We start from the raw sequence: 14,755 nt of genomic DNA, 5'->3' as shown, positions 1-14,755 counted from the left end.
CACACCGCTGTTGTTTTGGGATTGCGTGTAACTGTCCCGTAGATACATAAATTGCCTACAGTTACCAGCTATTGTTTACCATGGTGTCTCATAGACAATAGTCTGTAATTATAATATCAATAATAATCTGGAACGAAGACTATATATTGTCGAAACCATTGAAACAAACGCCCAATGCCGAGAGTAACGATAATAATGTTCTTAGTATGATATTGAGATTTCACAACAATGACCAATAATCCTTTGTAATTTTCATTGTCACCGTGAATCTAAGGCAAACAGACCATAACGCATTCATCAAATGGTTTATTCTTTAATCATTATAGTAGAAATTTATACAATGTTTAATACTAATTTAACGTAAATTACAATATTACAATCTATACAACTCACCAACGGGCAAGAGTTGTTGCGCCGTACATTTGATTGGTCAGCCTATCTATTACTTCGTCGTGCTAATCTTTCGATACTAGCACAAAGTAACCATTTATATCACACAGTAGTTTCGAATGTTCATGTATATATATATATATATATATCCCCCCCCCCCCCCCCCCCGACTCAGCTCATAGTCCAACATTATGCCATACCAATTATTAGTACAATTATTTCAAATCAATCATGCCCTGATGTTTGTAATTGTATGCGAATAGATATCTGTGTAAAAGTAATTACTAAATGTTTACTATATATGTTAACGCTTAATAAAAAAAAAATTTCACTTCATTACGAAGCCGTGCATTAGTACTGGGTTTATGTTTATTTTTGGAGATTATAAAGCCTTTATTCGCCAGATTTCTGGAAACTTTCCAGGTATGTTAGTAGCCTCAGCTATACACTATACAGTGAAACTTCTCTTAATGGACACCTCCCAGCGACAGATTCCTCTTTATAACGGACACTCTAAAAATCTCCAGAAGCATAATTTACATGTTAATATTCTTCTGAATAGCAGACACTCCTCAATAACGGACACTATTTTTAGTACTGAAGATATCGACTATTTGGAAGTTTCACTGTATTGAATTTTCAATAAGCGGCTTGTGAATAAACAATAAAAATGTTCAACACGGACAGTTGCACTTGCAACTTCAAATTTCTTTCTTTTTTTTTTCAACTCTTGAATGAATGTGTTTTTTTATTATACTGTTTGCAGTTTTTCTATTCAGTCTAGTCGCAATGTTAAATTGAAAAAGAAAAAAGAATTTAGTCGCAGTCCTTTGAAATGGTTCTTCGGTAACCTGAAATTAGCATTACCATAACGAAAACATTGGTTTCAACTCTTGATACACTTTAATAATTAGTAGCAAATTCAATTATGTTATATGCAAATTCATTTTCTGATACATCACTTTCTGTAACATACAGTGTAACTAGACCGAATAGACGAACTGTACTTCCGTTTGAAAAAAAAATTGCTCACATTCGATAGGGTGATGTATACTGCAGATATACATAGTTAAAATTAATGCTTTTTGGTAGCCAACTTGATGATAATATGAGAGCTATTCGAGAAAGTTAAATTTTGCATAGGTTAGTATAATGGCTTGCTGCAAAATAGTGACATCAAAGCTCTATGGGAAGCTCAAATTTTAAAATACGAGAGATTCTTCCATGCATTATGAATGACTATTATTTCATGCTCGAAATGTAATAATTAAAAATTATACTTTTTACCGACGAAATTAGTTTTTTTTTTCTTCCTTTTTTCACTCTTTACAGTTTTTTCTAAGAATATAAAATCATCTTATAAAATGCAACGTTACAAACAATTGAATAAGACTATTTGCGAATTGAAACTCCTTTCGTTGATAAACCAGATATTTTATAGATCTGTTAAAATAAAATTCCGACGTCATCTTAAAGCGACGAATGCTTTCAGCTATGACAGTTATTAGCTAGCCAATTTCGCAGAAGTTACCTTATTTGTCGAGTAGATTATTTATTTTTCATTACCATTGTTCTCCTTGTCACCTTCCCACAGAACATACCAGTGATAAAAGCAACTCCAATAACCGTTGACGCAACAATCAAAAAATATCTTTTCGCTGGGGATTTTTTTATTACAGTTGAGTAAAGTTCTTCTATGTTCTTCGGTGCTGTAAGCTTTAAACATAATTTTTTTTCTAAAATACCAATCAATCTTGCGTGATTGTATTATCACAATAACTGCGAGAAAAAGTTGCAAAGACGCTTGTAGGAAAGAGAAAAAAATGTATTTTACCAAATTAATCAATAGCCTTACCTCAGCGGCATTTCTAAACATTTCTATTCTGGTAGACAGCATTTTAAAGCAGTCTGGCTGAAGCGATATTTTTTCATCATTGAGGACATTTTGCAAACACAAGATATCTGGAAATTTCAATAAAAATATTCTTAATATGAAGTGGGATCTACTAGAAGATGATTCGTTTGTGTTCAAAACAAATGTACAGTAGTTATTTAAAGCACCTGAGGTTTACTGGAGTCAAAACATTGAGAGAGCGTAAAGTACATTTATACAGGTGTTTCTAATTTTATATGATTTCAGCAATTCATATTTTAATATAGTATTTTGAGATACCCAAGTAAAATTAATTTCATTGAACAACAAATTTGTCTTTTTAAGCTAAAGTATGTCGATTATGACCGTTCGGTTCTCAATTGATTCATTCTAACTTTTACTGATGTGTGCGTGCCATGTTATTTCATTACACATGCAAACACAATGTTATAGCCATCAAGGCAGCAACTTGCTGGTCTGTGATAATAGCAAGGTATCACTATATTCAAATGTTTATCAAAACTTACGCCTGCCAGCTCCTTGAGGTATGTCGCTGCAGAATTTACTGACATCTATAGAGCATGCTTTTTGTAAAAGTGGATCTACATTTATATCAGCTTTTGCTTGTTCGATGAGGTACGCAACTTCCATCCTGCACTCTTCGTGCATCTGGGTGTCTCCAGAGTTGAATTTATTTTTTAAACACTCTTCGACTGCACCTGGTGTATTTTCTTCTTCGCCACAAATCGATTGAATCTAAAATTAAAAGTACTTACATAAGTAATATCGGATCTGAAGTTTATGTTACATAAATTATGACTACTGGAAAAAAACTTCACAAATAAGTTAACTAGTATGATTTATAACAATTACGTACCTCTTGAGCACACATTGTTGCAAGTAAAGGATTGAGGTGATAGTTGAGTGCAGCTTCTCTCAAAATGTTTGCCATTTCTTCTTCACACTTATCTGTGAGCTTATCGTCTCGGAATTTGTTTTTCAAACATTGTATTACTTTTCCTTGTAATTCTTTGTCTGCGGAATTGGCTTTCAACACCTTACACATAATAATTCAATATTAAAATCAAACTTCTGTCATTTTTAGCACAAATTGAATGATGGGTGAATGCTCTGGCCCACGATATTCTTTGAACGGTATCTTGAAATTCTTGAAATTCTTTGAATAACTGCAATAGTGTGACTATTTTACTTACGTTTTTGCAATGTTTGTCAATATCCGAAGAACATGCTGATTGCAACTTCGGATTAAACCTATAATCTGTATTCTGTTCAATCATTCGTTGAATGACAATATCCTTGCAACCATCATCGAAAGTTCGCTCATCTTTGAACTTTTTCAAGCAAGTTAAAGCCTGAGACTGACTTTCTTCGTGGCAATACTGCCGCAACATGGCATGGCATTTATTCAAAAGAGCAAAATCGCTTGAACTATCTCGCAGTTCTTGCTTCCTGACATTGAACAACTTTTTGTGACAATCGTCGGACAAAAATTGTTTATTTGAAGCCAGGCATTCTAAAATCTTGAACAATGATAATATTAGGTTTATTTGAATGTATGCAAACAAGTAAGAATAGGAAGAGAAACTTAACTAAGTAGTTAAACCCTTCTTTTCTCAAGACGACGCACATCAAAAATAAATGCACAACAAAATCTACAAGAATGTGGCGCAACTTAACTTTGATATAAATATTCAGTCAAACAATATTCTATGGAGAAAATTGGGGTCAAGTTATCTGATAAGCATCGAATCGTTATCTTTATAGTATGCAGTTATTACTTGCGAATTTCCTGGTGTCTTATCTGAGCACAATTTTTGGATGTCTGCGGAGCATGCCTTTTGCAAAACAGGGTCAAAATTGATGTTTTCTCTTTGTTGATATAATTGGGCTCTTAGTTGCTGTCGACATTCCTTAGGAATTCGATGTGATTTTTCTTGTATTATATCTTCTTGGACCATAGTGCTTAAGCATTGGATAACTTGAGCCTTAATTTTAGATCTAAGAACAATCGAATAATATACTGATATTAACTATATGGCTGTATGATGAATCGAACGTAACTTGATTTACCAAATTTTTGCACAATGTGTAAGGTACCACAGATCTGTTGAACTCAGTTTCAGATTGGATAAAGTTAAAACTAAAGCAAGTAAGAATGGCAATAATTGAATATACTTACGTTGGGCACCACCGTACAACATGTGGACGACAAGCTTCTTTGAACTTGTAAGTAAACCGATAGTTCTTCAAAGATAACAACTGAAAGTGTTCCACTGCAGCTCGACATTTATAATCTTTTCTCAAGTCTGGATCATTTTTGTGCTCAATCAGACATTCCATTAAATCACCTTCGTCTCGCCCAGCTCTTAGTTCCACCTAATATTAACACAAAACAAAGCATACTTCACCATTTGTACCAAAGTATGAATAACATTATACTTGGTGGAAAAATTGGAACAGTCGAGGAAATAGTAAAATTTTAGCTGTTAGTATAAGAGTAATTATTTTTCAAACAGTTTTTTCGTGACTTAAACACATTTTAAATCTGTTCTACGAAACACTTGTTGGTACCTTTCTCGACACAGTGTCAATTTCATGTATTACACGTGGAAAAATGATCAAAACGAGAAATTTTTACAAAATATGGAGGATACAGATGAAACAATAAAACACAACTTGATACCTCGCAATGCTTTTCCATAATATGTTCACATGCCGATGATATGACTGGGTTGAGTTCAACGTGTTCAGCTTGTTCCTCAGTCAGATTACCGACAGCTGATTTGCACTTCTGTTCTAAACTGTGAAGTATAAAAGAGAGGAATAAAAGCGACAATGAGAATAAGGAATTACCAATTCTAAAGACATTTCAAATAATTGAGTTAAATACCTGTCCAAATTATCTTGGAGACACTCAACTTCTTTCCCTTTTTCTGTTTTGTCATAGCAATACAATGACAGGTCGTTTAGACAAGCTTCTTCTACCTCAGGCTGTAAGTCTACAGTCAAGGCTCTCTGTCGCATTACTCTTTTGATTTCATCCAAACAAGCACGCTTGAGCTATAAATTATCGTAAATTATATATACTTGATTGACATGTGCATAGTAAAATTCATCATGCTATATAATTTTCCATGTCTAATAAGTACTTCGTTACCAGCAATGATTGCTCGATTCATTATGTGGAAGGTAAATAATGTGCTACTAACAGTCATATTGGTTTGAGGATGATCAGCGTATCTGTACAAGCATGGCAGCACATAAGCGCCTCTTTCACGATCTGTTTGAGTGCCATCAGCAGTCCAAGATTTTTTTGCATTACAGAAGTGATTGGCATCTGCTCTGCAAGCCCTATATAACTGTGGATCAAGCTTAAAATCTCTGGCCACAAAGTACTGTATTTGTACCAATGCTGCTTCACATTCTACAGTCATAATGGTCGTGCCAAGTTTGTCCATCAGACAAGATATTACTCGGGAATCACCAGCACGAACCTAAGTTTAGCGCAATAAAGTATGTAAGAAAACATTTAGGAACTGCAATAGATCACCAGGACTACCGGGATATTCATGACTACATACTAAATCTGAGTAACTTACGTCTCTACATGCTACATCAACAACCGATCGGCAAGCGTCATGTAGTACTGGGTCTAGACGCCAATCTTCACCTGCATCGACTTCTTTGATTAATCCTTCCAGCTGTAATACAGGTCATTCAGACATCAATCACAATCATTTTGATTGTGTTTCAACAATGAAAAAAGAATAAATTTCATGCTCAAAGTGTTATAGAATAGCACCGGATACTAGAAAATTTTAAACAACTACAGTATCAAATCTAACAGGTATGACCAACAGATAATGAATTGCTGATCACATATGTGAACCGAAGTAACACAATGTAGGAGTTTCACTCGTTATTTGATCTTGATTTAATTATTTCATTAACTTTATTTATAATACTAACCGCTCTTTGGCAGTTGGGTGTTACTCGCAATTTTTTTTTCCTGGACCTTGTATGTTCCATCAAGCAATGTATGGTTTTACCACCAACCTCGAGTCCGTTGCAGAAATTCTGTATATCATTTCCACAATCGCTGACTATTTCCGGAGACAATCTATAATCTTCCATAAGAATCTTTCTGTGATCAAACATCTCCGATTGACAATCAGCTGATATTTTACTCGTATTTCTCACAGCTGCTTCCAAGCACAACAAGATTTGAGATAATCTGATGTCTTTATCTTCTGACACTGATCGGCGACAATGGTAAGTCTTAATATCTTCTTTGCATGCTCTGACTAAGCCCTTGCTTACTTTATAATCCGATGCTATCAATTTTTCACGTCTAGTCAACTGATCCTGGCATTGTTTTGTCATAGCTCTATCAGTTTTGAACTGCATGAGGCATTTGTATACGTGGCCACTCCCTGGCCTAATATGAGGACAGAAATTGATGTGATCTTGTGTACAAGCCATGTACAGTTGACGATCAAGCTTAACGTTGTCGCCCTGGACCTCCGAAACGTGTAAAATTCGTTTTTTGCATAGCGGCCCTAATTTATCTAAATACTGCTGTAGGCAGGCTAGCGTTTGCCCTTGATAAGGCTGTATTCTACCACAGTGAAACTCGTGTATTTCAGCTGAGCAATCCTTCTCAACATGGGTTACGATTTTGTAATCACTGAAAGCAACCCACTCGAGACGTTGAATATATTCCTGACATTGTGGTTTCACAATTTCATCTCGCTTATCAACAATACAAGCCAAATATGTTCCTACTTGTGATGTAACTTGACAACCAAACCGATCTAAGTCCTGCCCGCAGACTTCAGTTACTGAATTTTTTACATGTTTGTCATCTATTAAAATCTGTATGTGCTTCCAGATTGCATGCTGACATTTTTCGTTCAGGCTTGTTATTTCATTTGCCTGTAATAATACAATGATTGATTGACCTAATATGAACAAACAATGAGTAAACTGCATATATTAAGTAATGAAAAATATAAAGAAAAGATTATCACATTGGTGTAGTTATTATCTAACAGAGATATATCTACAGATGCCGTAAATAACACAGTAAATAACTTGATGAAAATTGTTTCCCAAACTCAGAACAGTACAATAAAAAAAATTTTAATTTGAAAACGAAATTTAAAAACATTGAACAAATTAGCTAATCTGTAACCAATCTATACTGCAGCACCGTTCTTATCTGAAAAATTGTTTAATTGCAAATAATAATGATTTATAGAGCCATTTTGTATTGCTGTGAATGTACAACTTTTCTAATATAATTTTGTAATGAAATTCATAGGTTACAGCTTGTTACAATATGCATCCAACTTCTAGAGATGGAAAGATAAATATCGCATTTTAAGTGATTATTAATATTAAGACTAGAGATTCAATGGAAGGAAATATCGATGCCTAAAATGATTATTCTATTTACACATCAGTAGATTTTATCTGTACCAGATTAGCTTCATTTATAGCTAAATAAACTACATGTATGTAACCTACTGATTCTGATAATATATTTGTTCAATTTGTAATAGCAGATGTGGAAACTTGGTCATGACCCCACTGATGTTGTCATCACAACTTATACATGTCTACGCAACCGTAATTATTTCTCGTACCAAATTAAAGCACAATGATTTGATAGTTTCTACAATCTTGGCAGGAGTGTGTATCCAATAATGTAATCAAAAAATATAGCTTCATAGTTGGATAAATAAAAACTAGAGATCACGAATCATTGCCTAAGATTCAATTTTTTTTTATGGCACTAATCTTTATTAGACATTTGAATGCTATAAAATATTCAATCGATTGTGCAACAAGTGAGTAATAATGTTTAAATGTAATGTTGAGGAATGAATGTACTTTTTAGTGATACAAACACAGTGTCAATAATCGGTTTGTACAAATGTAATACGATTGAAGCGCTTCAGAACCTAAAAAAAATGGTCTTTACCTTGAATGTTTGAACACATTCGAGTACAAACAAATCATCATCATTTGTGACCATTTTACCGCAAAGGCGGTGTAAATCCTGCTTGCAATCTGGTTCATCAATTAGTTTTATCCCCACTTCGTCGAAAGGTTTTTCGATTGTTCTCTTTACTCTGTTATTATTCAAGGTGGATTCCTCGGGATGTATTCTTTCGACAAAATACCACCGGAACTGTGGCTCAGTCTTGACTTCGGTATGTGACACATCGTTCGCATACGCACCAATCGCCGCAGTGACGCTTAAGGTTATAAACCGAATGAAAAATATACGGATGACTTTGTTCGTCATTGTGCTGTTCTTGAAGGCTCTTATTAATCACGCTGAACGGTTTTCCTTTGGTAAATTCATCGAAAATTGTCACTGATATTTTCACCTCGATACCTAACAATCACGACGCATGACACCGCGATCCGCCTCTACGGCTCTACGTACGGCTGACTCCATCCCACGCAGTCCTGGGAATATCAGTACTGTGAAGACTGGTAAAGACTCTGCATTTTGAGCCGTTCTGTTGTTGTCGTTCACCGCAACGCGACGCTAGCAGTACTTTGCCTGCATGTCCACAGTCATAGAGCATATACAGTATCTATAGCGTTGATTGAGGATATATATTTAGCAGTATCACGTATTATCCACCAAACAACTGACCACGTCGTCGAAAAAAGTTCTTCATAACCAACAACTATCGCGTGCAAAACGTTGGTAACATACCGTCGTCATAGTGAAATTGAAAAGTTGAGAAAATTCCGTTCAATAAACATCCGTAGGTGGTCGGAGAATTCATACTTCGCTTGACGTCGCATGTTACGACAATGCTTTGAACATTTAATCGCGTTGCGCGTAGCTTACGTGGTGTTTCCACCTGGCCGTTGAGAACATAGAGATATAAAATACAGAGCCTAAGCAACGGTGTTAGCGTCCCGTGAACGCATTCGAATCGGATCCACGATCGGATCTCTGAAAAACAGAAGATAATAATTCTCCCACCCTCTCTGTCGCTCTACCCATGGAATGGGGGTCACGAGAGGGGGAGAATAACTAGGCTGGCACGTGCAGCTCCATAGGAAGAGCGACAGAGAGGGCGGGGGAATTATTATCTTTCGCCCCTCAGAGAACTCATTTAAATCTCTCCTGAGCGTCGGGCGGCATCAGTCGATTCTGAGCAATTGGAGCGATATCACGTGATCTCGGTATCTGTTCCGCTTTCAGACCGCGTTGGTCAGGTTGTGCCACGTTGTTCGATCAGTGTGTTTCCAGCGTACACATCTGTGAATAATACACGAGGAGCAGCGTGTAGCCTGAAGAAAAACCGAGTTACTGAAATAAAAACATCCTGCTAACGTTGAAGGTGAATTTCGTGTCCTGAGTTTTCATTGTTTTGTGTAATTTCAGATTTCGGCGATGTCTATATTTGCCTCTGTGCGTCGAGTGGCAATCTTATTATTTTTTTGGCCGATTTTCGGTAAATGCGCAGTTGCATCGTTAGCAAGTTTATTCGGTCGGTTCGAACAGACAGCTATAGCACAAAAAGTGAGTATAGAATCGAGTGTTGTTGTGGTGCGGTTTTTTGGATTGTAAGATTTAAGTGAAGATCTGAATAACGTAAAAAGTGCGTCGCTTCACTAATAAACCTGAGATGCTACAAGAACTACTACATGTAAAAGTGTGGAGCAGCTCATAGTCGAGGTAACAATACTTATTTTAATCACTGATTGGTAATTTAAGGTTGTACATTTAAAGCCGAACTTTTATTCTAACATGCAATACATAAATATGGAACTAGACAACAGTAATAAATAATTTGAAAGCTGAAAAGTCAATTTGCTTAATTAATTAAAGTGTCGTGTTTTATTTTTCACAGATTTAAGCAGAGACTTCCGAGTAACTCTTCCATTTCTCGGCAACGTTGGTGAGTTTGCACGTGTTAGGTTACGGGTATTTTCCTGGGATTCCTTTGTTATGTGGCGTGGCGGTAACAATTGTTACACAAATCTTCGATTTCTTAGCTGCATGGATAGGCTCATTCACGATCGCCATGTGCTTGACTTTCAGTCGAATAATTTTTTTTTCGCAATTAAATTTACTCATCTTATTTAATTACTTAAAGTAGGACATTTTTCACGTTGCTAAAAGTGGAATGAGCATCGCGACAGGTAACCATCGCTTACTCGACACTCGCGAGATCGAATTGTGTTTCGCAACTGATGCAATAATCTACGTTTGAATTTACCGATGATGTCGTTTAAGTGGTGGGTTCACCTGAGGTTTGAACATATTTATTTATTCACATTATTGTTAAATCGATAAAATTTCAAAGTCTGACATAACGTAACGTCATCAAATTGCATCTTATATTATATATCATTTTCAATCTTTTAACAGCCAACAAGTATTGATCAACTGCAGGCTTAGCTCGCTTAGAAAAATGCTAATTGACATACAGGATGTTTTTAATCAATTTTACAAAAGTTTATGTACCGATAGTCTGCCATCATTTACTAACATAATACATACCATATTATGGTTGGCGGGATACAACCGTGATACTGTATTCTGAGTAGGCAGACTATGATACAAAAACATTTTGCTCCCAACAGGTAACCAACGAAATGTAAGTCAGTGACCACGGCGCAAATGATGAAGAATGATGTGTGTTGGAAAAAATGAAGAGTCGTTTAGATCGAATATAGGTAACCGGGTAGGTAGGTGGACGTTTGGGATCCGTCGCGGAGTTTATGCATGTATGTGTGTCTTTTCCGTTGGGTGGTTCCGTTGGGAAACAGACAAGGGTAGGAAGGTCGCGATGTACCGTGATGTTACTAACTTTTGTAATCCACAGCGTAGAACGATCACAGAAATTTTTTTCCCGAAAGACTCCGTATTCGAGTCTCTCGACAATTTGTAAGAATTTGAATATGAACGAGATTGAATTTCCCATTTCTTGTCATTCCGCAACCATTTTTCAACCATTATTCAATTCAATTATTTCGTCATTACCGATCATCATGCCATTCAATTAATCTCTGTGATCGTCTGCATGGGCAAAACGTATCTCTGGACCATCTATCGCGTTCCGTGGTACGCTAGATGGGGAGAGATGCTGAGCTCGAAGACTTCGCGTCGAAGAGGACCGCCGACCGTCACGCCACAAAATAATGCTTGCCCTCCAACCTCCCTCCCGATTTTGATTCGATTTGTAATCTGAGAACAACAATCCGCATAGCAATGTATCTAATTCAGAAAGATGCAGATGTGGATTGGGTTTCTACAGAATTTTTGGGACAAGTCCCAGATGATATAAATTTTTTGACAGATTAATCTTTCGCGCCTTTTTGCGCGTAGATTAATCATGAGAATTGGCCGCAGCCTTTTGCGCGTAAATTAATAACGGGAATCGGACGGGTTTTTTTACGCGTCGATTTTGCAAACAGTATATAACAGAGTTACGCACGCTCGATGTGCTGATATTTCAGCTCTCCGGTCAATTTTTTTACGAATAATAAAGTTTTCAAGTTCCACGCCGCCTTTTGCGCGTGGACTTGATACCTTTCAGTTATGAGAGAAAGCGCGGCATTTGGAAACTAGTGCTCAACGCGCAGGAACAAAGTGGATAGTAATAGTGGAAAATCACCTTTTATCTGTTTCAGCTAATCGAACTCTCCGTCTATTTCAGTTAATCAAACTTTTTGTCCTTTTCAGCTAATCAAACCTTTTGTCTGTTTCAGCTAATCAAACCTTTTGTCTGTTTCAGCTAATCAAACCTTTTGTCTGTTTCAGCTAATCAAACCTTTTGTCTGTTTCAGCTAATCAAACCTTTTGTCTGTTTCAGCTAATCAAACCTTTTGTCTGTTTCAGCTAATCAAACCTTTTGTCTGTTTCAGCTAATCAAACCTTTTGTCTGTTTCAGCTAATCAAACCTTTTGTCTGTTTTAGCTAATCGAACCCTCCATTTATTCCAGCTAATGAAAACCTTTTATCTGTTTCAGCTAATCGAATTCTCCGTCCATTTCAGTTAGTCAAACTTTTAGTCCTTTTCAGCTAATCAAACCTTTTGTCTGTTTCAGCTAATTAAACTTTTTATCTGTTTCAGCCAAACAAATTTTTTGACTGTGTCAGCTAACCAAATCGTCTGTCTGTTTCAACTAATTAATTTGTCTCTGTTTTTCGTTAATTGTATTTTTTACGTATCCAAGCTACGTATATTTTTGTTTCTATCGACATATATCACTCATTATGTTTTCGTCAGTTTCAGGTAACTGAGTTATCTTGACTATACCGAAAAATTAACGTTTCATTTTTAGGCTTAGGTCAGTCATCTTTTTTTTACCGATACATAGATTTAGCGATGTAGTTCAGACTCGTCACGATCACAAAATGTGGTAAAATTTATTCAGCTGTAGATTTTTTTTAGTGGTTTTACAGTCTTTTATTGTGATCGCTTTAGTGTCAGTTTTTTCCCGAGTCGCTCATACGCCATGTTCGGTTTGTATTTCACTGTAGAATTATACAGCTCTGTCGTATTTTGGTGGTTGTGCTTATTCTACTTCGATTTGTTTCCATTTCTTCGAAGATTTCTGCATCGTCTTCTGCTAGGTAAATGCCAACGTCTTACAGCGATTCGTGTTTTCGATCTTGGTTTAATTGTCGATTGTTTTGCGTATCCACCAGGTTTTCCATTTTAGGGATTATCTCATACCTCATAACAAGAAAAAAAACAAAAAACCCGTGCGCGAAAAATTCCAAAGTCAATCGCCGTTCGTCTATAAGATAAAAACAATCACCCTTCATCCATAATCAAAACAACCATTTTTTATTCACAATTAAAACAGTAATCTTTCATCGGTAATAAATAGTCAGCAGGTTATATGAACTGAAAAATTTCGAACAAACTGCGAATATACGCGAATACTAATTGATTGGGAAAAACAATTCACTATAATTAACATGTGAAAAAAAGTCATCTGAAATTTTTCTAAGAAAGTAAGATCGATGTTGCAAGTATTCTCCGTGGAGTAGGCTTACTGGGGATACCACGTAAAAAAAAACACGCCGGGTGCTCTACCGCTTGCGGTGGTGTGGAAACGAGCATAAGTGAACTTATTGTCACTGATCGAATTCATTCTTCAAATTACAATTTTCTTCTTGCGTAAATTTAACTCATTGTCAATAAACGTCAGTTAAGAAATTATTTCATACATCCGCTGCATCTTCTTTTGGAATAAAGATATGAGCGTTGACTGAAGGTACATACATATTATCTTCAGCTAACGGTACGAATTAAGTATTAAACATATGAACGGAAATTGCATTCGTGTCGCCTCTACTCACTGGCCGCTTACCGGATTGAGTGCGCGTATAGGAGAGGACGCAGAGAGCGCTGATTGACGATGAATTCATGTTTGCCATTTTCGATTACGAAAAGCCCCATAAAGCTAGCAGTTTTATGTATCTTTGGTCAACGTTTACAGCCAACCAACGCTACGTATATTGCGTACGCTGCCACGGAAACACTATTAGCGTTTTCCACTGGTTGCAATGAGTGCGCACTGGCTCAAACAGGGGGCACTCGTTCCGTGCATGCGTCGCCCGGCATCGGGGTCAACCTTCTGAGTGGAACACGTCGTAAAACGTATAAAGGCAGACTAGATCATAATTTCTCCTAAATCAGAAATAATGTGATGTTACTTGACCGACTGCGCGACTGTCAGTTTTTCAAGAGTGTGATAAAGAAGCCAATTGAACAAACGTATCGGTAATTTTTTGTTTGTAAATAAATGTCACAAATGTTAGACACAAGCATACAATGGCAAAACACACGCTGGAATAGAGAGAGAGAGAGAGAGGGAGATCGCGCGCACTATAGCAAACGAGCACTATAGCCAAAAAGTGTCGGTTTTTTGGTGTCGTTTTTTTCCGCCTAGCCCCTACGGTGAACGAGCGATAAGGAACTTCGTTCCAAAAATTGACAATTCCGCTGAAAAGATAAAAATTAATAAGCAGCAAGTCAAGTTGTCCCAATCTCCTGAAATATTAGGCAGTTAACCTCTAGAAGCTGAAAAAATGTGTATCCATACTTCGACATCGGACATGCTGTGGATTACTCCTATGAAATTTAAAATTTTGGGGATTTCTCCTCTATCGTTCGGCTCCAGCAAGCATCATCACTGCTAGACGAAGATGAAATTAGATCTACTTCGACTCTTTCACGATCGGCAACCATAATTACACTGCTTTGACACCGACTCCCGATTTCAGTGCAATATTTTACGCAGTCAGTGCTAAATTCACGCACCCGAGCTGCTAGTGGAACACGCTGGAAATACGAGTCTACCACTAGTGCGCTCTCAGTTCACACTCACAATCAGTGCAACCAGTGGAAAACGCTATATGTTATGTTGTCTGCTTGAAAATGTGCGCTAAATGATCTCGAATACGATTGGTTAAAA

The 14,755-nt window shown here is 36.6% G+C and overlaps 1 protein-coding gene across 1 annotated transcript; it reads right to left on the bottom strand.

The window, feature by feature from the left end:
* Positions 1–291: 291 nt before the first annotated feature.
* On the bottom strand, positions 292–8,769 carry LOC124298510 (Golgi apparatus protein 1). The gene is made up of 13 exons (XM_046750621.1): positions 8,271–8,769; positions 6,254–7,219; positions 5,884–5,985; positions 5,494–5,778; positions 5,175–5,344; positions 4,968–5,085; positions 4,464–4,660; positions 4,063–4,282; positions 3,478–3,804; positions 3,141–3,320; positions 2,791–3,019; positions 2,246–2,352; positions 292–2,106 (listed from the first exon to the last, which is right to left on the bottom strand). The coding sequence occupies exons 1-13, from the start codon at positions 8,595–8,597 to the stop codon at positions 1,939–1,941; spliced, it is 3,396 nt and encodes a 1,131-aa protein (XP_046606577.1). The 5' UTR covers positions 8,598–8,769; the 3' UTR covers positions 292–1,938.
* Between the last annotated feature and the right edge of the window lie 5,986 nt (positions 8,770–14,755).

Source organism: Neodiprion virginianus, chromosome 2 (genome assembly GCF_021901495.1).
Source record: "Neodiprion virginianus isolate iyNeoVirg1 chromosome 2, iyNeoVirg1.1, whole genome shotgun sequence".
In the NCBI taxonomy this organism is placed as follows: domain Eukaryota; kingdom Metazoa; phylum Arthropoda; class Insecta; order Hymenoptera; family Diprionidae; genus Neodiprion; species Neodiprion virginianus.
This window is presented reverse-complemented; position numbering and strand designations above follow the sequence as displayed.